General features: G+C 40.3%; 1 protein-coding gene across 3 annotated transcripts; it reads left to right on the top strand.

The window, feature by feature from the left end:
• Nucleotides 1–539: 539 nt before the first annotated feature.
• On the top strand, nt 540–22,978 carry RNF32 (ring finger protein 32). Of its 3 annotated transcripts, none has more exons than XM_081834519.1 (9): nt 540–630; nt 4,914–4,994; nt 5,540–5,810; nt 8,340–8,482; nt 9,573–9,605; nt 10,775–10,899; nt 11,839–11,947; nt 17,986–18,153; nt 22,328–22,978. In XM_081834519.1, the coding sequence occupies exons 2-9, from the start codon at nt 4,971–4,973 to the stop codon at nt 22,565–22,567; spliced, it is 1,113 nt and encodes a 370-aa protein (XP_081690645.1). In that variant the 5' UTR covers nt 540–630; nt 4,914–4,970; the 3' UTR covers nt 22,568–22,978. The 3 variants fall into 3 exon arrangements, with proteins under 3 accessions (XP_081690645.1, XP_081690643.1, XP_081690644.1); XM_081834517.1 differs by having other exon boundaries at nt 550–676; XM_081834518.1 differs by lacking the exon at nt 540–630 and adding an exon at nt 689–988.
• Nucleotides 22,979–23,054: the final 76 nt, after the last annotated feature.

The raw sequence follows: 23,054 nt of genomic DNA on the forward strand, positions 1-23,054 counted from the left end.
ATACCTCTCGACTGTGGGTAAACTACATAGCAAAAACAAAGACTGTCTCCACGGGGTCCTGGAGGGATGCGCATGGATACAGCCTCAGTATAAGGCAGAATCCTATGTTCCTTAAAATGCTCACTTTGGTAACTCTTAAAAACCTGAGGAAACAGAAATTGGGAGCGTCTACAAAGCAGGTGCTCACTATTGGCTACTCTTAACTAGGAGAATGAGGGGTCTGGTAGACCGACAACCCTCCATCTCTTCTCCAAGTGAAACACGTTCTACTGCGGTCCCCTAACAAAATCAGCAGCAGCAGCAGCAGCAGCGCTCACTGTAAACCACGCGCCGCATCCACCTGAGCCGCCCACCGCCAGAGGCGCGTACGCGCCTGCGCCTTCCCTCTTCCTCGCCGCTTTGCGTCTCCCCCCGCGCGCCGCGGACGTTCGTTCTGTCGCTCGCTCGCGCGCGCGCGCGCTGAAACCTCCAATCACAACGAATCTTTGTCGCTCGCGCTCAACCGTCTCCGCGCGCCGCGCTCTTCGCTAAAACACACGCGCGCGGGCACACAGTCTGTTTGGGCGAGCCTGGTCGCTTAGCAACGGCGCGCGTGGCCGAGCCTGAGGGGGGAAAAGAGCGGTTGACCAGGTCGGAGTGTTGGAGGGGCGAGGGAAAGAAACGTCGCGGGAGGCAGGCAAGCTGAGGGGGGAAATCTGGAGCGGGAGCAACTACTGTTAATCTGTTTATTCCATCATTCATATCCAAGAGTTTTCTGGTTTCCTCCTCCCTCTTAACCCTTTTTCCTTTTATGTAGCACAAGCCTGAGGGCAGGGACTTTTCTTGAGCCGTTTGTAAGCCGCTCTGGAGCCTTCCCTCCACCCTTTTCTGAAGAGCGGGGTAAAAATTAGTTAAATGAAATAAAACCAACATCTCGACTTTCTTCCAAGATGCTTCAAGCAGCGCACGTCGTCCTCTTTCCCCATTATCCTAACGAAAAGCCTGTGAGGTAACTTCGGCAGATTGAAACAAAACAAATTCCTTCCAGTAGCACCTTAAAGACCAACTAAGTCAGTTCTTGGTATGAGCTTTCGTGTGCATGCACACTTCTTCAGATACACTGAAACAGAAGTTTCCAGACCCTTCTATATAGTGAGAAGGTGGGGAGGGGTATTACTCAGAAGGGTGGTGGGAATGGGTGATTGGCAGATAGCTGCGATGAGCCTGTTGACGACTCTTAACGACTGCAATAGGTCTTACAGGAAAAAGCAAGGGGTGAAAAGGTGAAAAATGGCTTTGTCATGTATAATGAGATAAGAATCCAAGGTCTTTGTTCAGACCAGGTTTTGAGTTTGGTGATAAGTTGTAATTCAGCAGCTTCTCTTTCCAGTCTATTTCTGAAATTCCTTTGTAGTAAAACAGCTACTTTGAGATCTTGTATAGAATGTCCTGGGAGATTGAAATGTTCTCCTACTGGTTTCAATCTCCCAGGACTGGAAAGAGAAGCTGCTGAATTACAACTTATCACCAAACTCAAAACCATGGAGAAACCTGGTCTGAACAAAGACCTTGGATTCTTATCTCATTATACATGACAAAGCCATTTTTCACCTTTTCACCCCTTGCTTTTTCCTGTAAGACCTATTGCAGTCGTTAAGAGTCGTCAACAGGCTCATCACAGCTATCTGCCAATCACCCATTCCCACCACCCTTCTGAGTAATACCCCTCCCCACCTTCTCACTATATAGAAGGGTCTGGTAACTTCTGTTTCAGTGTATCTGAAGAAGTGTGCATGCACACGAAAGCTCATACCAAGAACTGACTTAGTTGGTCTTTAAGGTGCTACTGGAAGGAATTTGTTTTGTTTTGACTATGGCAGACCAACACGGCTACCTATCTGTATTCGGCAGATTGGTCACCATCTTGGTGGTCGATGGTGGAAGTTTGGAACAGGCTCTCTTGCCCTGATTGGACACTCTTAACCAGGGGTCAGCAAACCTTTGAAGCAGGGGGCCGGTCCACTGTCCCTCAGACCTTGCGGGGGGCCGGACTATATTTTGGAGGAAAAAAAGAACGAATTCCTATGCCCCACAAAAAATCCAGAGATGCATTTTAAATAAAAGAACACATTCTACTCAGGTAAAAACATGCTGATTCCTGGACCATCTGCGGGCCAGATTTAGAAGGCGATTGGGCCGGATCCGGCCCCCGGGCCTTAGTTTGCCTACCCATGCTCTTAACTAACCACTCAGGGGTGCCAACGTGAATAAAATACAATATTGCAGTGGGCAGTTAAGCCCTGCCCTGCATAATCGATCACTTGACACGATGCATGCACAAACCATTTGAAAAGCAATGCCCATCAACTTTGGGAGGGGGAGGGACCCCCTCAAATAATTTATTGGGGGGGAGCAAAGGGACCTCGACCCCTAGGAGTTTTGCTTCTATGACACCACTGGACTCTTTGTAAAGTTTTTCTGTTTCATTTATGCTATGCGATTCATGCTCAAAGTGCTTTACAATAATTTTAAATTGGGATGCGAAAATATGTAGCCCTCTATTTTTATTTATTGAATTTATATACCGCCCTTTACCTGTGGGTCTCGGGGCAGTTCACAGAATAAAATCAAGATATAAAACCACAAAATACATAATAAAAACAAGCCAGTAGCCCCCCCCAAAAAAAACCACATTTTATAAGGGCATAGCAACTCCCCTCACCATTAGCTGAGGTGGTGTCCAACTACACCTAGAGAGATCCCTGATTTAAAATGACAAGATAACAAATCAGGGGTGAGACTCACCTTTTGGAATCACAGCAAGGGACCTGTGAGAATGATCAGTAAAAACATCATTTTTTGAACGTTAGTTGGCGTTGAATTCCAACAACAACTAGAGGGAGCCCTGATTTAAAACAACCCTGATTTAAAACAACCCTGTTATATCAGGGGTGGATAACCTTTTGCACCCATGGTCAGCACTCCAGAGGCTGCATGTCAAAATGCACAGAGCCAATTCTTGATTTATTTTGAAAAGGACAAATTTAGAGGTACAGGTCACAACACAGATTGGCATCACAGTGACCTTTTTTTTAAATGGAGAGATTCTAGAGGACTAGGTTTTTTTAAAAAAAAAAAATAAACCTTTTAGCACCACAGTATTAGAGCTGGGGACCTATGGGATCAGTGAGTAAAAACATTTAAATTTAATTTAAATTTTTTAAAAGATAGAAAAGTTGGGAGGAGCGTGCAAAACCTTCTGGCATTATGGTATCCAAGTGAGGAACCCAGAGAAAGAATCAGTTTTATAAAAAGCAAATCAAACTTTTATTTGGTATCACAGTAAAATGAAGAGTCCCCTGCACCAAGAAAGTTACATACTGTATTCCAAAGTTTGCTATAGAAGAGGAAGATGGCAAAGGAAGATTACACATCCATTTCAGATATCCTCATTTACGCGTAGCTTCAGTAGGAAGATGTAGATTAAAGGGCTGTGATGAAAAATATGAACAGGTAGAAGTAGTATAGAGCACAGCTCGGAAACCTATTGCCCTACAGATGTTGTGGACTACAACTCTCATTTTCCCTGACTATGGGCCTTTTAGACTAAGGATGGTGGGAGTGAAAGTACACCAATATTTAGAAGGCCATTGGATTCCCAGCATTCATCTGGACAGAGCCTGGCCCAGCCAGTCTGGCAGGTGCACAATGCAATATTAGTTACCTGCCAGACAATGTTTTTGTTGGTCAATTTAGTGACAGTTGGAGGAGAGCTACATTGTACTTCAGCTTTTAAAAAATCAGGATAAAATTGAATTCCTGTTAATGCATCTTATGTGTTCATAAGATTAAGAGGTTGTATACTGAGAGAAGTAGAGGGGGGTGATTGAAGTAGGAATCATAAATAAAGCACAGTGTTATGGGGTGTTAGGTGCCAGTAGAGGGAAAACCACAATGGACACAATCACACAATCCACTAACAGTCTGTTCTGAAGTCCCCCTAAAAGAAATGATGCCTAGCTTAGTTACAACAAACTCACATCCCGTTGCTTTCAAAGGGATTTAGTTGCAATTATCTTTTACTAGATTTTGTTTAATTAAATGTTGCTGCTCAGTCCTGTCCATGCTTTGGAGCACGTCCTGTTGATTTAAAGTAATAATTACTTCAAGTAACTATGCTTGGAATTATATCCTTAAGATAGTAATGTGCATATTTACAGATAATTCGCCAAAAAAAAAGTAAGATTTTTGGTTACAGCAAAGATTAGCAAATGGGGAGGCCAAGGTTTCTGATTAATAAGAAGATACCATAAGTGAGGTACTACTGGGAGACAATTAGAAACAGAAGATGACCGAGAAAGAATATTTTTATATTGTGGAAGAATAAAGGAACTAGTAACTCATCTAGTCAGTCATGCTTTGAATATTATTAAAGAAGAAGTCAAGAGGAAATCTTAAGTTAATAAATTATTTTTTATCTAATAGAAAATGTAGACTATTTGAAACATTTTAGAAGAAAGCAGCTTGCTTCAGGTTTTGGTCAACCATCTAGGATGGCCAAGCAACAATGAAAAATAATGTTAAACCTGTGACATGGAAACTGTTGGAACAATTGAAGAACTGAGAAATGTATTTTATAAGAGCTCACTTAAGTCTTTGAGAGGCCAGCTCTTCCAAATATATTCCTGAAGACTTTTTGTTCACCACATATGTCACCAGAAATAGGCATGCCTGTTTTATAGCATTCAGCTGTGATGCTGAAACTGACTCATGGCATAATAGACTGGCCCCACCTGTCTCATAGAGCAACTTCAGCATGTGCCATTGTGCTACATACACATTATATTTTGGGTTATCATTCCAATTACTTCTCTAGTATTTGTATTTGTTGTTTTAGGACACAGTTTTGACAGTCTGTTCTATCAAATGTTTAGATCAGTGAAGCATCCTTCCATACTGAAGATAACGAAATCATCATTGCCTCCAGTTCCATGATGCAAACAAAGTATAGCAAGGTGCATGAATTTTATGCTTGTAAAACATGCTAAAAATTGTAACTTTTACAATAAGGTATTATAAATAGGCCCAATTGATGTATGTAGAATATTATCTACTGACATGGGGTTTTTTTAATGTGTAGTTGCTTTGGAAGGCAAGAGTAGCCTAGGGTTTGGTTTTTAATTACATCGAAACAAAATATGTTTAGGCATGTCAAACTTTTATAGTTCATAATGAGTTTATTGCACATAATAATTATGGGTTCAGTAATTAAGTTTAAAAATTGCTGCTATTTTATTTAATATAAATGATAAATCAAAGATTTCTTTTGCCTTTATATAAGTAAAAGTTAGGATGTGTCAAACATCAATCTTATGTTTCATATTATGGTAATTGTATATTAGTAAGACTTCAAGCATGGGAGTTGTAAGAGTATAAAGCCTCTGTCAAGCGAAAAAACCATCATTGGCTGAGGGCTGAATTTCTTTTGTTGTTTAATATGCAGTACATAACGTACACATACAGAAGTAATTTATAATAATAATTATGAAACTTTATTTAGGGGAGTTCCTCCAAACGAGACTCTGTAGCACTTACCGCCGTGGCATTACAAGATCACATTTTACATAATCTTCAGCTGCAGAATCTTTCATTAGCAGATCCTTTTAAGTCAAAGACACAGAGTAAAAAGAATTCATACAAGCCTGTGAAGAAGGAGACAATCAGAGCAGTAGTTGATACTGGACTAAAGAAAACAAGCAGGCACCAACAAAAAAATGAAGATCCAGAAAAAGAGTATGTTCTTGATCCTTGTCCTCAGCCTCTCACGTTAGGTAAATTATGTTACAATGTGTTATTTGAAAGAATATTAATTAAATTATAATAAGTATTTTTTTTCCATATTGCAACAAAGCAGAAGAAGAGTCCTACTTGTCCTTACAAGTAGACCCATGTAGTCTGCACTGTTTGGAAGCTTATGAGCAGGGCACAAAGAGAGCCTGACCTGATTTGCCTAAGCATCTACTATTCAGAGATAATACTGTCTCTGAACATGGAGGTTCTAAATATGATAAGTAGAAGGAAACTTAAAGACCAAGGCTAATTCATTTCAAGACTTAGAGTAAAAAAAAAAAATGGTAGGGAGGTGAAAACCTAATTTGTGAATTGATAGGGCTATGATTAGCTTCAGTTGAAATGTAATAGATTACAGTGGTTGAGGGGGGAAACCACATAAGGTGCTGACTATATCTTTGATAATTGTGTTCACTGATTATGTTTGCTAATATAAAGAGGTATCTCACGAAGGCTAGGACTTACTTACTTGCATGCATAATATACTTTGTGACTTCATCCTTTAAAATAGTAGCTCTGGCTTTGGGTTAAGGGGCAATGTCTTTAAAAGAATGTATTGTTTCCTCCTCACCCATATATGTAAATTTCCACTGTGATAAAGAATAGCAAAAGACAATCTTTCCAGAATAAATAACTTTTTGAAAGAGTGAACTGAGGTTCACTCTTTATATCAGTGAACTGAAAATACAGTGCAATTAAACTGTATTAGCACCATCTAGAGTTGTATTATTACTGCAGGTGGGATAAGCACTTGGGCAACTATTGCTTTTTCAAAAGGCAGTTACTAGTCTGGGCATAAAACTTTTACTTAACCTTTACCTACCCCTTGCTCAAAACTTTACAAGTTATGTTTTCATAATGATTTTAGGGCAAACCCATGAATAATGCCTGTAGTTAAACACTTCAAATCAAGAAGCAGACGTGTCTCATAATAAAAACACATGGATGCAGAAGCTTAGAATCCTGCCTCAGGAAACAGGAGTTGCACAGGCAACACATAATATTGCCATGAGATAACATGTTATATTATCTGGCAATCAGGAAGGCCTGCCCAGCTCAAATGTCTACACTTTTCTGACTCCTAAAGTTTCTAGCTCACTCTTATTAACCCAATAACAAAAAAGCATTTAGCCTTTCTTTCCCTTTCAATCCCTTCCCCCGGCACTTAAAAAATGTGACTCAAGCATTTCCAGAGGTTTAAAACTCTAATCCTGCAAGCACATTAGATACTTACAGGTATGTTTAGAAGTCTGCAACTGGAAGCTCATTAAGATATGTAGGTATGCAATCACATAACTCTCTGGGCAAAGGGACTTCACAGTTCAACCCTGCCAAAAATTGTTAAGATCTTGGTTTCCGTACATCATCTTACATCTTGGACCTCTTTCTTCTGCAGCTTTCTTTCTGCTAATATCTCAACTGCATTTTTAAAAAGGCATCTTACATTTGTTTGTGTATTTAAAGCATTTGCACCCCACCTTTAAGCTGCATAGCAAATGCCCATGCAAATAAAAAGCCATCAGAATTGGGAGGGATCCAGATTGGACATGCACACAAATCTCTGGCGCAGTCATACTGTATAGGCCCAAACTGGGCTTGCTGCTGCTATTGTGCAATATATGAGGAAAGTCAATCCATATATGACAAAGGATTTCTCAGAAACATTAAAGCCTGCTACATCTTTCAGAACTGCAAAAAGGATTAATAACTGCCTTCAAAGAACACTTCATTGAACTGGCTTGATGACCAGGATACTAGGTGGAAGGGTGAATCACACCTTCTGCTGGTTCAAACAAATAAGCCTGCAAGTTCCAAGAAATTTACAATCAGTTGATCAGTCTGCATTTGTTTAATTGTTCAATGCACTTTCTGTGAGTCATAACATGGAATGGTTTCCGTGCTATTGTAGGTAAATACAAATATACATACAGGGATGGGATCTGAAGTCTATAAACTAAGATGTTCTGACCATCTATTTTTGATTCAGGATTTTGTCTGTTGGCACCCTGCACTGCACATATTCTCTCAGTAACTTCAGTTGAAGAGTTGTCAGAGGTTTTGCTTGCCTGAAAAAACTAGTTTACCTGTTGCGTGCTGCTTTCAGATGGCACATCTGCCACTCTGAATAAGTGAGACTTAAGGGTTCATAAAACAAACCAATTAATTTTTCATTTAAATGTAAATTTTAATATTCAGATTAGTAATAAGTTTAATATGTGCACATGCACAAAGCATTAATTTTTGGTGGTTTCTTGTGGGACTAAAGCCAGCCTGCACACTGTCTGAAAGAACTCTGTCCAACAGAATTCCATTTTAAAAAGGGACAAATAAAGTTGAATTCACTGATTGCCTATTATTCTGTTACTTTCATCGGAGCCATTATTTTCAAACCTGTGCTGGCATGGTATATGGATGTATGTTTGTATACAGAGAAGGAGGAAAGCTTCCATGAGGAAAAAGCTTTAATGTGTGTCAATGTCATTACCATATTTTGGACTTTGTGTCTATAGCTCAGCAACTTGGGTTGGTGGAACCTCCTGCCATGCCACTAACCATTGAGGAATGGGAGCATGTGAAACAACGATCCATAAAACAAGGAGATTCAGTTCAACCTTGTGCCATATGCAGAGAAGAATTTGCACTTCAGCCACAGGTATTTTGTCTGTCTTAGCATTAAGTCAGCTATCCTATGAATATGTTGAAATATGGACTGAAATCACAGTCAAAGCGTTGGGAGAGGATAGCAAAACTTAAATTATATCATTTTGCCACTGCACAGGGTCTTTTTGTATCAATGTGTATTCATAGAATGTATGCTGAAGTTGGGCATAGGAAAAGTTGGACCACTTCCCAACGTTTCTGAGAGAATGGAATAGTTTGCTACTCCTGAGCAAGCATTGAATTCCTCTTCCCCAAGTAGTCTTCTGTCAACAAAGAGCTGGAACATGCTTTTTAGTACAGAGTACCTTGTGTAGCTACTATAAGTAGCTCAGGTCTAGGCCTTGTGAAATAGAATCATAGAATCATAGAGTTGGAAGAGACCACAAGGGCCATCGAGTCCAACCCCCTGCCAAGCAGGAAACACCATCCGAGCACTCCTGACATATGGTTGTCAAGCCTCTGCTTAAAGACCTCCAAAGAAGGAGACTCCACCACACTCCTTGGCAGCAAATTCCACTGTCGAACAGCTCTTACTGTCGAATAGCTCAAAAGTTGCACCATTTTTGTAAACCGGGAGAGGGGGAGAGAAGCAGGCCACAGGAGTTGAAAAACTTTAGAAGAAGATCCTTAAGTTTATGTATTACAGTCAATAATAAAAAATTATTATTATTATCATCATCATCATCATCACCACCACCACCACCATTTCCTGAGCAGAGTTCATGATCATTTTTAGGAATGTCAATTGTACTAAGGTAGAATTTCTTAATTGCTTGCAATCACGCTTTTAAGAAAGGGAAAGCCAATATAGTTTAGGAAACAACTTTTCAAAGTAGTTACTGCAACTTTTTGTTCTTGATCTGAAGTTGCAGATTGTTATTCTAGCCAAATCCCCCAAATCGTTAATGTAAGTTTTGCTAGATAAAGAATTACACATTGTGTTTGAGCCCTAAATATTCTATTTCTTCAACGAAAGCTATTTATCTGACATACCATTGGCAATTTTCACTAGTTATACCAAGAGTAGTATATATTTTTTGAACTTTTAAGTTTCACAAGATGTTTTTATTCTCTCCTAACAGGTGCTGTTGTCATGTTCTCATGTGTTTCACAAAGTAAGTAAACCCTACATTTATTAAAAGTGAAATGTGCATCAAAACAGTCTTGTACATTGTAGAACTAATGTGAATTTAAAGTGTTGAAGTCAGTCTTTTGTTTCTAAGATTTACAAGTTGAAATAATTTGAGGATATACTGTTTTGAGATAGTTGCTCTTTCTTGTAACACTAAGCCAAGCCGTGGTTTAGCAGGAATACATGAACTCCTGGAGAAAAGATTCTGGCTGTTTTGCTCCTCCTCTGTTCCTGCTGCTGTTGCTGTAAGCTTAGCTGCAGTTCAACATAGTGTGTTGCCCAAACCCAGACTCATGATTTGTCTCCTTAACACAACAATGGCATGTTGTAAATCATGAACCTATCTTGGTTTACAGCGCATAGCTTGTCTGAAGCAAGATAAACCATGAGCCCAGGTTCAGATGATGTGCTGAATTAAACCATGGCTTAGTTCTCCATGGTAGGATTGAAGAATGAACAAAGTAATTGTGATCTCCAAGAGAGCACACTAAGCCATAGTTTGGCTTAGCTGTACATGTGAGATGGATCAGTGTCCTTTATCTTATTGTGAAATGTTATCATTCATATATATAAAGGCAAACGTACCACAATTGCATGTAGTTATGCACTCTTTAGGTTCTAGTTAAGTCAGTGGACCTAGTGTTGCATTCCATTTAATAGTTAAGTGTATCAGAATCAACAATGTGCAAGATTTAACTGGGTATAAGAATAAACAATTTGCAAGATTTAACTATGTGTGGCTCTTTATTTACTCTAGCTGCTTCATAGTTATTTTATTACAGTAGTTTTATAAATAGTCTGATATTCCTCTTAAAGAGCCAACACTGTTTATTAAAGTAAATCTGGAATTGGCAGTCTGAGTAGTGCTCTAATAAGGATGGCAAAAAGTGCCTAGACAACATGGAAGTATAGGAAGAACAGAAACAGATCAGGAATTGTAGGAACTCCTCTCCCCATTCCAATTTCATTACTTTGAAATAACCTGTTTCCAGAATTTTAGCATCATGTACATTCGCTTTCCCCTGCTACTAGTTCCTGTGCAAGCTTTGCATAAATTGTACCCACAAACTCATATGTATAAAGATGGTGGGGTGGTGGGGGAGAACACATTTCAAGCAGATTTAAAGGTAAAACTGCATGTTATTTTTCTAGGCATGCCTGAAAGCTTTTGAAAGATTTGCGGGTAAAAAGACCTGTCCAATGTGTAGAAAGATCCAGTATCAGACCCGGGTAATTCATGATGGAGCACGCCTATTTAAAACAAAGTGTGCTACAAGGTAAGGATGACTGGCAAATGACAAAACTGTTTTCACTGAGAAACATTTATTGGAAGATCTGCATACACAGAAGACACTACACAGTGATGGGTGCAATGTTATACAGGAGCTAGAGAATGATACTTTAACTTTTTTTATTTACATTTTAATGGTTAACATTTAATTTTTACAATTTAATCATCTCATATTTAAGCAGAGATGCAAAGCTTCTATGCAGATTTTTACTTTGAGGCAGATACTAAGTTAAGGTTGATTTTGCTCAGAAAATGTGTAATCATTTTCCAGGCTCATTCCAGACCATGTGGTCCATGCAAGTGCCTCTACTGGTGCAGTGGAATAGTAGTTACTACGAAACTACTAGAAATTTAAAAAGCTCAACAACTTCAATCCTAAAAAAAGCGCAACAACTTTGGTCGGCCCCCACGGCCCTTCACTTCATCAAATCTGGCCCTCTTTGAAAAAGTTTGGACACCACTGCTTTTGATGGTAGATGTATGCGAAACCAAATGACCTGCTAGCAAGATTTTAAAGATAAAAGAAAGACCATAATAATATTTCTACCTATAGAAAATCTTTCTAACTTGTAGTAGCAATCATTAGTGTGAAATGGTAAAAAATGGAAGTGTCTAGTCAGGAGCTCGCAGTCAAGGGCTATGTTTTGCTGCTGTGGGAGAGCCTGTCATGTTCTAGTAGTGGTGGAAGACAAAAAACAATATCTGGTGCAAATGCATTCTGGATGCATGGTGGCCACATAAATTTGCTTAGCAGTTTTGGCTCCATTTAATAGAGAGCCATTCCTCTAAAGTAGCCACCGCTGACAGAAATGAGCTCTTTTTTCATCCTGTTTGTTAGTCCCAAGATAGGAGCCACCAAAGTTCGCAAAGCCCTATTTCTAGCCTTCATTCTGGGTGTTTTGATCTGTATCTTTTCTTGCTACAGAATTCAAGCTTTTTGGCGGGGGCATATTGTTAGGAAATGGTATAAAAAGCTAAGAAAAACAGTGCCTCCAAAAGATGCCAAATTAAGAAAAACATTCTTTGAAGAAAAGGTATGTGTAGCATTTTTTTAATTCTTGACAATGTTCCCCAGATTCCTCAACCTCAAATTATAGTGCTATAAAAACAAAACCAGTCCAGCATTTATTAAATTGTTCAGAATAAGTTATACTACAGCAGAAACCTAATACACCTTGATAATGTTTAAAAAGTATATAACGACTTTGGGTTTTTCCTGGAAATTGTCTTCTGCATGCATTTTATGTTTAGTCAAACTTGCAGGTAAGTGTTCTTTTGTTTTTTCTCCTATACAGTACATGGTGGAAGAGCTGGATAGCTACAGTGCTTCTGATTTAATCTCAGTTTTAGTTTAGACCTTTACCTATGGAATAGTGAGAAGAAGGGTCTCCACTTTGTGTAGCAGTCCACTACACAGAAATATGTTGGGGACACTACCATGTGGAATAATTTCAAATACCTTTCATAGTTCAATAGCTGAAAACAAAAATGTTTTTCAAATGATTTAAAATAGTTATTCTAAGTTCTGCTGGAATCTTACATTTTCTTATTATATTCTCGAAGGATTATTTAATGGTTAGGCAAAGTCATGTTTCATACATAAACCATATTCAATGCCCTTCTAATGATATGATTCAATTCCCAAAAATTATTCACATATTATCTATTTCTATGGATATCTCTTCTATGTAGAATAACAGCAGCTTTCATTCCAGTGTTAGAGACACAAAGTAGTTGCAGATATTAAGAGCATATATATATATTGTAACAAAAGGAAATAATGATTACGACAATAAGAAACCATGTCCTCTCACCCATCATGCTCTCTGTCTTTCTGACCTTTCAGGTTCAATCATGTTGCTTTTCAATACAGCAAAATCACTCTGAGTTGACTTTACTGCATCAGTTACAATCTAAGATGTGTGGTTTGAATATTCCCACACCTAGTTAAAAAAATTGCTTCAATGCTTTACTGTGTCACAGTAATTACTAGATCTCACCATGTGAGGGCATATTTAAACAACGTATTTGCCTCTCAAAACTGATATGGGGAAATCACCTCAAGGTGACTTTATCACATAAAAACGTAACATGTTAATCAAGCTTCAGTCTTAATCTTAAAATGCAATCTGTACAACTTGAAAATATGCACTTATGGAATTAAAGGTAGAAAGCTAAATATAAAGAAGAGTTGGCTGAGCCACAGCTTGCATAATCATAGTCACTGGCCATGATCTAGAGCAGTGCTTCTCAACCTGTTTTAACTGATGCCCCATTTTAGCTAATACAGAAATCCCATCACTAACTTCAAACCCAACTTCCCTAATTATTTTATTTTAATGTTCAAATGGGTGGAAATTTCATGATGTTCAGTTTTTTACTTATATTGTACATATTTTTTTGGAAATACACCCACACATGGAATATATTCATATGCCCCTGGAGATGGGATGCCTCCTGGCTGAGAAATACTGAACTACACAGCTCACATACAAGGAAGCTTTCATATTAATTTCAACAAAAACACGACAATAGGTATTCAGGCCCCTCAGACCCTCCATAAAGTAAACGTTAGCTTTTCCTTCTAAAGATTTTCTTCTGTTTTCTTTATTTTAAAAAAACTGATCAACCATACCAACTCTTCCTTAGTTGCCATATCCTTGCTGCTTCTTTCTAACACAGGGGCACACTACTAAAACCACTCAGATGACTTGTACATAAGAGGCAGCATCATTATATTAACGGTGTTACATTGTAATTGTTAACTCTTTAATTCGTTTTTCTTAGTCTCTATTTTTTCCTCAGTCCTAGTACATATTCTTCCTCCTCTCTCTGCATTGCCAGGAAGTTCTCAAGAAGTTGCAAATAGCCATGGAAGGAAGCCCCTTGTGGGGGGAAAGCCCTGCTCTATTACCTAGTCTTATTAAAAGGGCCAGAATGCAGGACAGTATTTTATACCCTCAAAGTGGTCTACACACTGTCCTTGAGCAGTTCTTTTCTCATGGACTTAATGCTATGCCAGGAGTGGAGTATGAAACACCTGCAACTCACTTTGCTCCATCCATTCAACTTGCTAGGTTTGATGGACAGATAGGTAGTAATAACCAGTCATCCTTGTCTGCAGAAAATAACACATTCACATTCAGTTCTCCTTATGGAAAACCATTGTTCCTAATCATGTATTGCCCTTCACTTTTGAATCAGATATTCCACACTACTTTTCACAGTTATCCAGCCTCATTGTTCACTTGAAATATACTTTTTAATATGTGTACACTTCAAGGTCTCATGGGCACTCAACTTGATCCTGAAAAATATAAGGATGGAAAAATATAGGGCCATAGCTGCATGCACCAGTATGAACTTTATCCAGTTAGGTATGGATATAATGGTCACATGGACAATTGGTGTAATAAACTTAGCTATTTATATATTATTGATATATTTAATATTTAATATTTAATATTTAATATTAATATATTTAAGGGATTTGAATCCCACTTTCCACTATACAATATGTCTCAAAGCTATGAACAAGCCTTGTGTCCCCTTATGCTCTTCCCTTTCTGTCAACAAGCAAGCATATCAGAAAGTCATTGGTAAATTATATTTCCCTTTCTGTCAAAAAATCTATAGTTAATGGCTTTAGAGCAAGCTAGGATATCAAGCTGCATTTTGAAGTTGGCTTCATATTTTGGCTTTTTCCAAAGCAGTTAACTGTAGTTTTCTGATTTGAAAGTGATATAGAAAATGGATAGAGAAACAATAATTAACTGATGACTTCCTGGTATGTTTGCTTGCTCACAAAAGTGGGGGAGTGAAGTGGCTGTATTTGGGGACACAAGACTTGTTCATATATCTGCTACTTATGCAAAGATACAAGAATTTAAACACAGGTACTGCCTTCCAACCAGCCCCTCCCAGTCCCTTACCACTTAATCTGTTCCATGAAATCATGATGTTGCCATTGTTGGATACATTCATGCAGGACCAAAAGAATGACACAAATCAAGAGCATGTGTCCTTATCAGCATCATCTGTGTTGCTCACATTACTTATCTACAAGTACCTACTGATAGATTCAGCAACTTCGAAGATAAAAAACATAGCCTGCAGAAACAACAAGATGGGTTTCATAGTTAAAGAGAAACTTGGTTTATTCATATGTTTTATCATTTATAATTCAAGCACCCAGGAAGATGCACACAGATTTTCATTAGATATATACAAAAAATACTGTAGTATTTTACTAGCAAGTTACAGATAGGTAGCCGTGTTGGTCTGCCATGGTCAAAACAAAATAAAAAAATTCCTTCCAGTAGCACCTTAAAGACCAACTGAGTTAGTTCTAGGTATGAGCTTTCGTGTGCATGCACACTTGTGTATCTGAAGAAGTGTGCATGCACACGAAAGCTCATACCTAGAACTAACTCAGTTGGTCTTTAAGGTGCTACTGGAAGGAATTTTTTTATTTTGTTTTTACTAGCAAGTGAAAGTTATGGCTGATTCTGCACGCTGTTAATCACTGTAGGTTCAAAGCTATCCAGAACAATTACATGAGAAGTAAGTCCCATCCAAATCAGTGGGGCTTAATTCTGAGTAAACATATAGGATTGCACTGTAAATATCAGTTTCTTAAGGCACTTAGTCTGCAATCCTCTGTACATTTACCTAGAAGTCAATCCTTGCAGGCCTTAGTTTTGAGTAAACATGTATAAGATTGTAATGTCACCCTGTGATCGTCCAAAACTGGTGTTTCTAGATTGCAAAAAAGCATTTTAATATGGAAGTCTTACCTTTTCAAAAGTTGCAGAACCACACAGTTAAAAATGCTACAAAAAGATGGCTGAGTAAAATGTATTAAAATATATATTGACTTCCTTTGGCAGTAACACACAAAAGAAGGATCAGGTTTTGTAATGGTAAAGAAATTCTACAGTTAAACCTTGTGTTTAAAATGTCACTGCTAAGTAGAATGTATTTTATGTGTCTGACTGTGGCACAGTAGCCTTTTTATTAATCCATTCAAGATTTTACTAATAAACATCAAAGAGGTTGCAAAAGGTTACTGCAACCAAGCTATGCTAATTTTTAACACCAATGTATACACAGAGTGAAGTGTTGCCTAGAATTCAATGTGCTTGGTAGTGAATTTCTTTGATCCTTATCTAGAACTCTGCTTGTATATGTCATCTAATTGAAGTAAGATATTTTATTGCTGTAATTAAATCTTTTCAAATGCATTGCATTATCTTAAACTTAGCTAAAAATGCAGACAATTGTTTAAGAAGCTAGGTATATTATTTATAAAACAGTGCAGCTTGTTCTAGTATCCTCCTTCCCCACAATGTGACTTCTTCCCAAAGATTTTAATTTAAATCTCACCAAACAACATAATGGTCCATGAGTTTGTTTAGCCATTTGACTTCCTTTATCACATAGAGATGGCAAACATTCTGTTGCTAACTTGATGTGGCTCCAGGCAGCAAGGCTATGAGGATTTTAAACCAGTAAAAGCTTATCAACTGATTCATTGATATGCTGTAAATTCCAGTCTTTTCATTTTACTTTAAAGTCAACACATTAGTAAGCAATTTGCTGACATAAAGATGGATTGCTTTAAAAGGGTTCCCCTTGGGTGGACAAAGTTCACCTCAATGCTTTTGTGTGCATCTTTAATTTAATCTTGTTCTTGGGCGTTGCCTAAAACGTGTGACTGATGGTGCTTTACATATTGATAAAAATATTTAGAAGGCCTCCACTTTGTCATATTGTTCAAGTTGAAGGGCAGAGAGGTCACGAAGTAGATACAAAATTAATTTCTTAAATATAGCATTCTTTTCCAAACAGCTTTTCTGCGAAATAAAGATATCCCAGTTTTTTAACAGGATATTTTCCTTTTATCCATTAATTAACTACCTTTCCTTTGAAGAAAACATATAACTGCTTGGATCCTAAGTTGCTTATCCATTCATGTAAAGTGAATGGGGTAGTTTCTGCCACCTCTCCTTCTGTTTTCAGCCCACAACACCATATCACAAACCATCCCCAATAGTTCCCCAACCCCCAGGAGGGGAAGTACCGGGGTGAAGGAGACGTGCGAACGCTCTATTGAGTCCAGAAAGGAAAACTTTAGGATCCCCCAAAATTTATTTTTAATACAATTTACATTACAAATTTATATTTTTGGTGTCTGTTGAAGACCTTCCTTTTTCAACAAGCCTTTTAACTATAAATTTTTCATCAGTATCACTTTTGAAATTGTTTTCTTAAATGTTTTTATTGCTGAACACTTTGGGATGTTTCATAAATAAAAATAGATTAATTGCAAACACTGACTTTGGTCTTACTGACAGGAAGAAAACTGTCCTATGATCCTCAGATGAAGGGCAGTATAGAAATTGAATAAATAAATAAAAATATTTAGGAAACTTTATTCAGTGTCAAATAGCCAGGGGCAGTTTTAGGTAGAAAACAGGCAAAGGGTCCTAATCCTGATTGAGAGCACCTTCTGGGTTGTGGCCCCACATTCTGGGTGAGAAGCAGATGCAATGCTAGTAATGTGCATAGGGAATAGGTAAAGGTAAAGGGACCCCTGACCATTAGGTCCAGTCGTGACCGACTCTGGGGTTGCGGCGCTCCCTTATTGGCCAAGGGAGCCGGCATACAGCTTCCAGGTCATGTGGCCAGCATGACTAAGCCGCTTCTGGTGAACCAGAGCAGCGCACGGAAACACCATTTACCTTCCTGCTAGAGTGGTACCTATTTATCTACTTGTACTTTGACATGCTTTCGAACTGCTAGGTTGGCAGGAGCAGGGACCGAGCAACGGAAGCTCACCCTGTTGCAGGGATTCAAACCGCCGACCTTCTGATCGGCAAGTCCTAGGCTCTGTGGTTTAACCCACAGCGCCACCCGTATCCCGCATTGGGAACAGGATTCATTATTTAAGCCTTAAGTATGTGTCTTAACTCCCAGCAATGGAGGCAACCTGGCACTGATGCCTCATATACTCTTTGGATCTGCTTGCAACCTATTAGAATGGGAGTAAAATCTTTGTCTTACCATTCAGTTTTCAGAGATCTGCCAGCGATTATTGAATTCATACGATACCCGCATAGATGAACTCTTCTCTGAGATTGATTCTAATGTAGCTGAAAGTCAAAACGTGTTTCAGCAGCTGGACAAGAAGTTGGGCCCAGGCATAGATGAAGTTGAATGGGAAAAGATACAGATGCAGGTTGGTTTCAGAGACAAAAATGTGTATTACTTCAACCTAGCTAAAAGACTGACTCTACCTCCTGTGCTTTGTGTTAATTGACTGGTAGCAGCCTTTTTTGTACATATTATTTATATTTTTGTCCTCCCTTTTCCGGTGGTGTGCATGTGCTACTCCCATGAGGGAGGATTGGCTGGCTGGGCTACTGCTGCATCATTATCTGTGAGCTTAGGAGTTGAACAAAGTGGTGGACTACTTTTTCTGATCCAAGTCCAAAACTGCTTCCACTGTACACCGCTGCACACAGAATTATCAGTGTGCCCTGTTCAGACAGCTAAGCCAGCTATTGGTGGTTGCCAATGCCAACTCGTTCTTGAAGCTTTAACATAATCTACCTTAGAGTTCTACCACCACCTGTCCAGCACAAAGCGTAGTTACCTGATTTGCTGCATTAACCCTTCATCCTATTCAGTGTTGGCATCTTAGTGATCTAACCCATTGAGCAAGTTCAGGGAACCATTTTCAGTGCCAGGGCTTGATCAGAACTCACCCACCCTCCATGGGCTATTTTTGAGGGACCTATCCATCTTACATCATATGATCAGGCAATTCAGATTTCAAGCCAGGAACAAGTTCAGGTTAATCTCCGATTTTAAGAGCTGTAGTGCTTAGCACCATAACTTGGAAATAAAGAGACCTCTGTGATCATATAAGGTCAGTTGACAGATCAGTATGTGTGCTCAGAATGGGCCAAATTCAGAGGCATGAGCGTACCTTAAGGACCTCTTGAACCCTTATACCTCAGCTTGATCAGAGAGATCATCTCAAGGAGCAGTTACCGTATTGGCCTGAATATAGGCTGCACCCGAATATAAGCCACACCTTTAAAAATTGGGGGGGCAAAAAAATACAATACCCGAATATAAGCTGCTCCCTTAAAATTCTGTGAGCACTCACACCTGTTTCGTTTTACTGTATGTCTATTTCAGCAGCGATATCATAAAAGCCAATTTTTGTAAGGTCGTGAATTTAAGCCACATTTTAACTTTTCATGGTCAGAATTGGGGGGGGGGGGAGTGAGGCTTATATTCAGGCCAATACGGTAGTTGCTGTCCATGTTTCAGAGGCCCAACCAGTCTCTGCTAAAAATTAGGTATTTTGTGTCACTGCTACCATGCTATGGCACACTTTCCAGCAGAGATTTGACAGGTATCGTTGCTTGTGACTTTAGACCTTATCATGCCTACAGGTATTTGCAGTTGATTAATTTGATTAGCCTAGGGACATGGGTGGCGCTGTGGGTTAAACCACAGAGCCTAGGACTTGCTGATCAGAAGGTCGGCGGTTTGAATCCCCGCAATGGGGTGAGCTCCTGTTGCTCTGTCCCTGCTCCTGCCAACCTAGCAGTTCAAAAGCACGTCAAAGTGCAAGTAGATAAATAGGTACCGCTCTGGCGGGAAGGTAAACGGCGTTTCCGTGCGCTGCTCTGGTTCACCAGAAGCGGCTTAGTCATGCTGGCCACATGACCCGGAAGCTGTCTGTGGACAAACGCTGGCTCCCTCGGCCCATAGAGCGAGATGAGCGCCGCAACCCCAGAGTCGGTCACGACTGGACCTAACGTTCAGGGGTACCTTTACCTTTACCTTTAATTTGATTAGCAAGTCACTTTAAAGATTGTTTTTAAATGTGTTTTATATTTTATAGTTGAGCACCACAATTATATTTTATATGATGGTACAGAAATGCTTTTATAAATGCAGAAATTAGGCTTGTTGGCCAGAGATTCTTTACCCAATCTTAATAGTCACAACCCACTAGGGCTGTGCAATAAATCACCATCTCAAATACTGGTACAGTGGTGCCTCGCAAGACGAAATTAATTCGTTCCGCAAGTCTCTTCGTCTTGCGATGCACGGTTTTCCATAGGAATGCATTGAAAATCAATTAATGCGTTCCTATGGAAACCGCCTTCCCCCGACCTCTTCTGGCGGGCGGCATTTTAAAATCGCCCGGGACAGCGGAGGACTTCTCCGCTGTCCGGGCGATTTAAAAGCCCCTGGGAAGGCAAGCAGGGGGGACAAAGACTTTTGCCCCCCGCCTGCCTTCAGAAGAGGTCCAGGACAGGCTTCGCGGACCTCTCCGCAAGCAGCGGGAGCGCTCCTTGCGGAGAGTTGCCAGCGCGCCCAGGCTTCGCGGCCCCGCCGCCCGGCTTCGGGACATCGTTCCGATGCCAGGCGGCGGGGGGAGGCTTTCTCGCCCCGCCGCCCGGCATCGGGACGATGCCCCGAAGCCGGGCGGCGGGGGGAGGCGTTCCTGCCCCGCCGCCCGGCATCGGGACGATGCCCCGAAGCCGGGCGGCGGGGGGAGGCTTTCCCGCCCCGAAGCTGGGCGGCGGGGGGAGGCGTTCCCGCCCCGCCGCTCGGCTTCGGGACATCGTTCCGATGCCGGGCGGTGGGGGGAGACTTTCCCGCCCCGCCGCTCGGCTTCGGGACATCGTTCCGATGCCGGGCGGCGGGGGGAGGCGTTCCCGCCTCGCCGCCCGGCATCGGGGCATCCTTCCGAAGCCCGGCGGCGGGAGGAGGTGTCCCCGCCCCGCCGCCAGGCTTCGGAGGAGGTCCGAGGACAGCGGGGAAGACGAGCTGCGCTTCCCCACTGTCCCGGAGATTTCCCTATGGGCTGTCGTCTTGCGAAGCAAGCCCATAGGGAAATTCGTCTTGCGAAGCGCCTCCAAAACGGAAAACCCTTTTCCGTCTTGCGAGGCGTTCGTCTTGCGGGGCACCACTGTATTTGAGATGGTATCGTGATAAGTGTTTCAACAAGGCAATATACCAAGAACAAAAGGTGGAGACTGGACAGCTACCCAGAGGATAGCTCAGCTGATACTTTGCAGGCATCAGCTCTCCTGCTTTGTTTGCTCTCTCACTCTTCACTCCTTCCAAACCCCTCACACAAACCAGCAAACTCTTTAAGCTTAACCAGTATCTTCCACACCTTCTCTCCCTGCTTTGTTCTCACTCCCCTCACTGAGAAATAAGGAGAGTGGCTGGCTGTTGGTAACCCCTTGCAAACACACAAACCAACTCTTTAAGTCTAACTTCCTGCTCTCGCCCAAGAGGTCTGCTAATTATGCAGAGCCTGCTAACAGTCCAGGAGGAACACGCGCCCACCCCCCCAGGCTAGACAATCAAAGATCCAGCAGCAAAGTAGACAGAATGTAAAAAAAGAACTGGAAAGCTCTTCTTTCTTCCCTTACACTCACCCCCTACTGGTGGAAAAAAAGAGGGGGTAGAGTTTTCATTTTTATTTTCTGGTGGTGTTTATGTTGTTGGTTTCCCCTAAATAGCTTTCCTCCATATTAAAAAGGAAGATTTTAAAATTGATTTAAAGGAGACAGTCTTTGCTTGCTTGCTTGCTTGCTTGCCCTCCCTGCCTCCCTTTGATAAATAGGGAGAGATTGGTAGTATGGGGGTTTTGGGGGAGCCCTTCTGTGGAGGGGGATGGAGGGGAGAAGATTTAGCTGCTTGCCTTATGCTGAAATGGAAGTTGGGTACTATGTGAGAATGATGGGGAGTATGTCTGTAAGCAATGCAAGCAAATGAGTGTCTACTCACAAGCAAGCACTACTGAATTCATTGAGACTTACTCCCAGGAAAGTCGAAGTTGGGCTTATGCATGCATAGATTCCACTTAGACGTCCGAGTGGGGAAGCAGATGCAACTTGACTAGTAAATCACTTAAACTACTCTTAAATAAGTTGAAAATATATTAAATATATTCTAGGGGAGTTTATTTATTTTTATTAAATCTACTTCCTTACATTTTATCATGATATTTAGCTGATGCTGTATTGTGATGTTGAAAACCAGATATTGCCCTACCCTACAAACCCACTAGAACTCTTTACTACATTTAAATATTTATTTTCTCCATCTTTCATCAGTGAAACATTTTGAGTATTTTATTATTTGACCAGAAATGACTGACAGACTTTAGTGCTGCAAAAGTTGGTGTAGTCTAGTATAATTCCAGTTTCAACTGTTCTGTCAGCTTAAGAGCTGTTGCAAAAATGAACATTTCAAAGCCAATTTTCTTTCTCTTTTTTTCACGTTCTTTTGGACTTTTTTGTGTATGAATACAAAGTGTTGCTATTAAGCCAGTTCAGTATTTTCTATGCTTACCATTTTCTTTGTTTCAGGCGTTCCGGCAAGACATAGTTGACTGCCCAATTTGCATTATGCCGCTCATCTACCCCACTCACCTGCAGGACGGAATTTCCCAAGCCAGCTACCCCTCATGCTCCAGCAAGACCGTTCTGCTCTCCTGTTCACACATGTTTCATAGTACTTGTGTTCAAGCATTTGAAGACTTCTCCTTGGGAGAAAGACCCATATGTCCTTTATGCCGCTCCCATTATCAGAAGAAAATACTTAACTAATGTTTTAATATAATTTTTCAAGGTAACTGAAAAAAGGCATTGGGTTGTATCCAATGCTGGTCATATTCCTTGGAACAGACCCATTGAAATTTAAGTCCATTAATTTTAATGGGTCCACTTTGAGTAGGCTTTAGTTGAATGTGTATTACAGAAATATTAATGTATTTCAAGTATATATAAATTACTTCCCATTTTCAGCAAGAGCTGCCACACAAGTTTTTCCTTTGTGCATATGTTTATGTCAATAACCAAAGATTGCTGTCACTGTCCTTCTGGCAAGTCAGAGTGGGATGGGCTTTTATAGTATTGGATACAGTGTATCTTCCCATAATCGGGAAAGGGGTGGAAGAGATGTCAGATTGATGGGGGAAGGATTTACCTGGCCTTAATTAAAACATAGCCATTGATTTATATCCCTTTCATCCAGTTTCTCGAAACCAGAGACTGAAGGCAGAGGACACTGCAAGTGTGGTAGCAGTAGCAACTA

The sequence above is a fragment of the Podarcis erhardii genome (assembly GCF_964252035.2).
Source record: "Podarcis erhardii genome assembly, chromosome: 12".
NCBI lineage: Eukaryota > Metazoa > Chordata > Lepidosauria > Squamata > Lacertidae > Podarcis > Podarcis erhardii.

Coding starts and splice junctions, on each gene's coding strand:
- RNF32 (XM_081834519.1), top strand. CDS start 4,971: ATGATGCAAACAAAGTATAGCAAG. Junction 9,606..10,774: donor GTTCTCATGTGTTTCACAAA/GTAAGTAAACCC, acceptor TTATTTTTCTAG/GCATGCCTGAAAGCTTTTGA. Junction 11,948..17,985: donor AAACATTCTTTGAAGAAAAG/GTATGTGTAGCA, acceptor CTTACCATTCAG/TTTTCAGAGATCTGCCAGCG.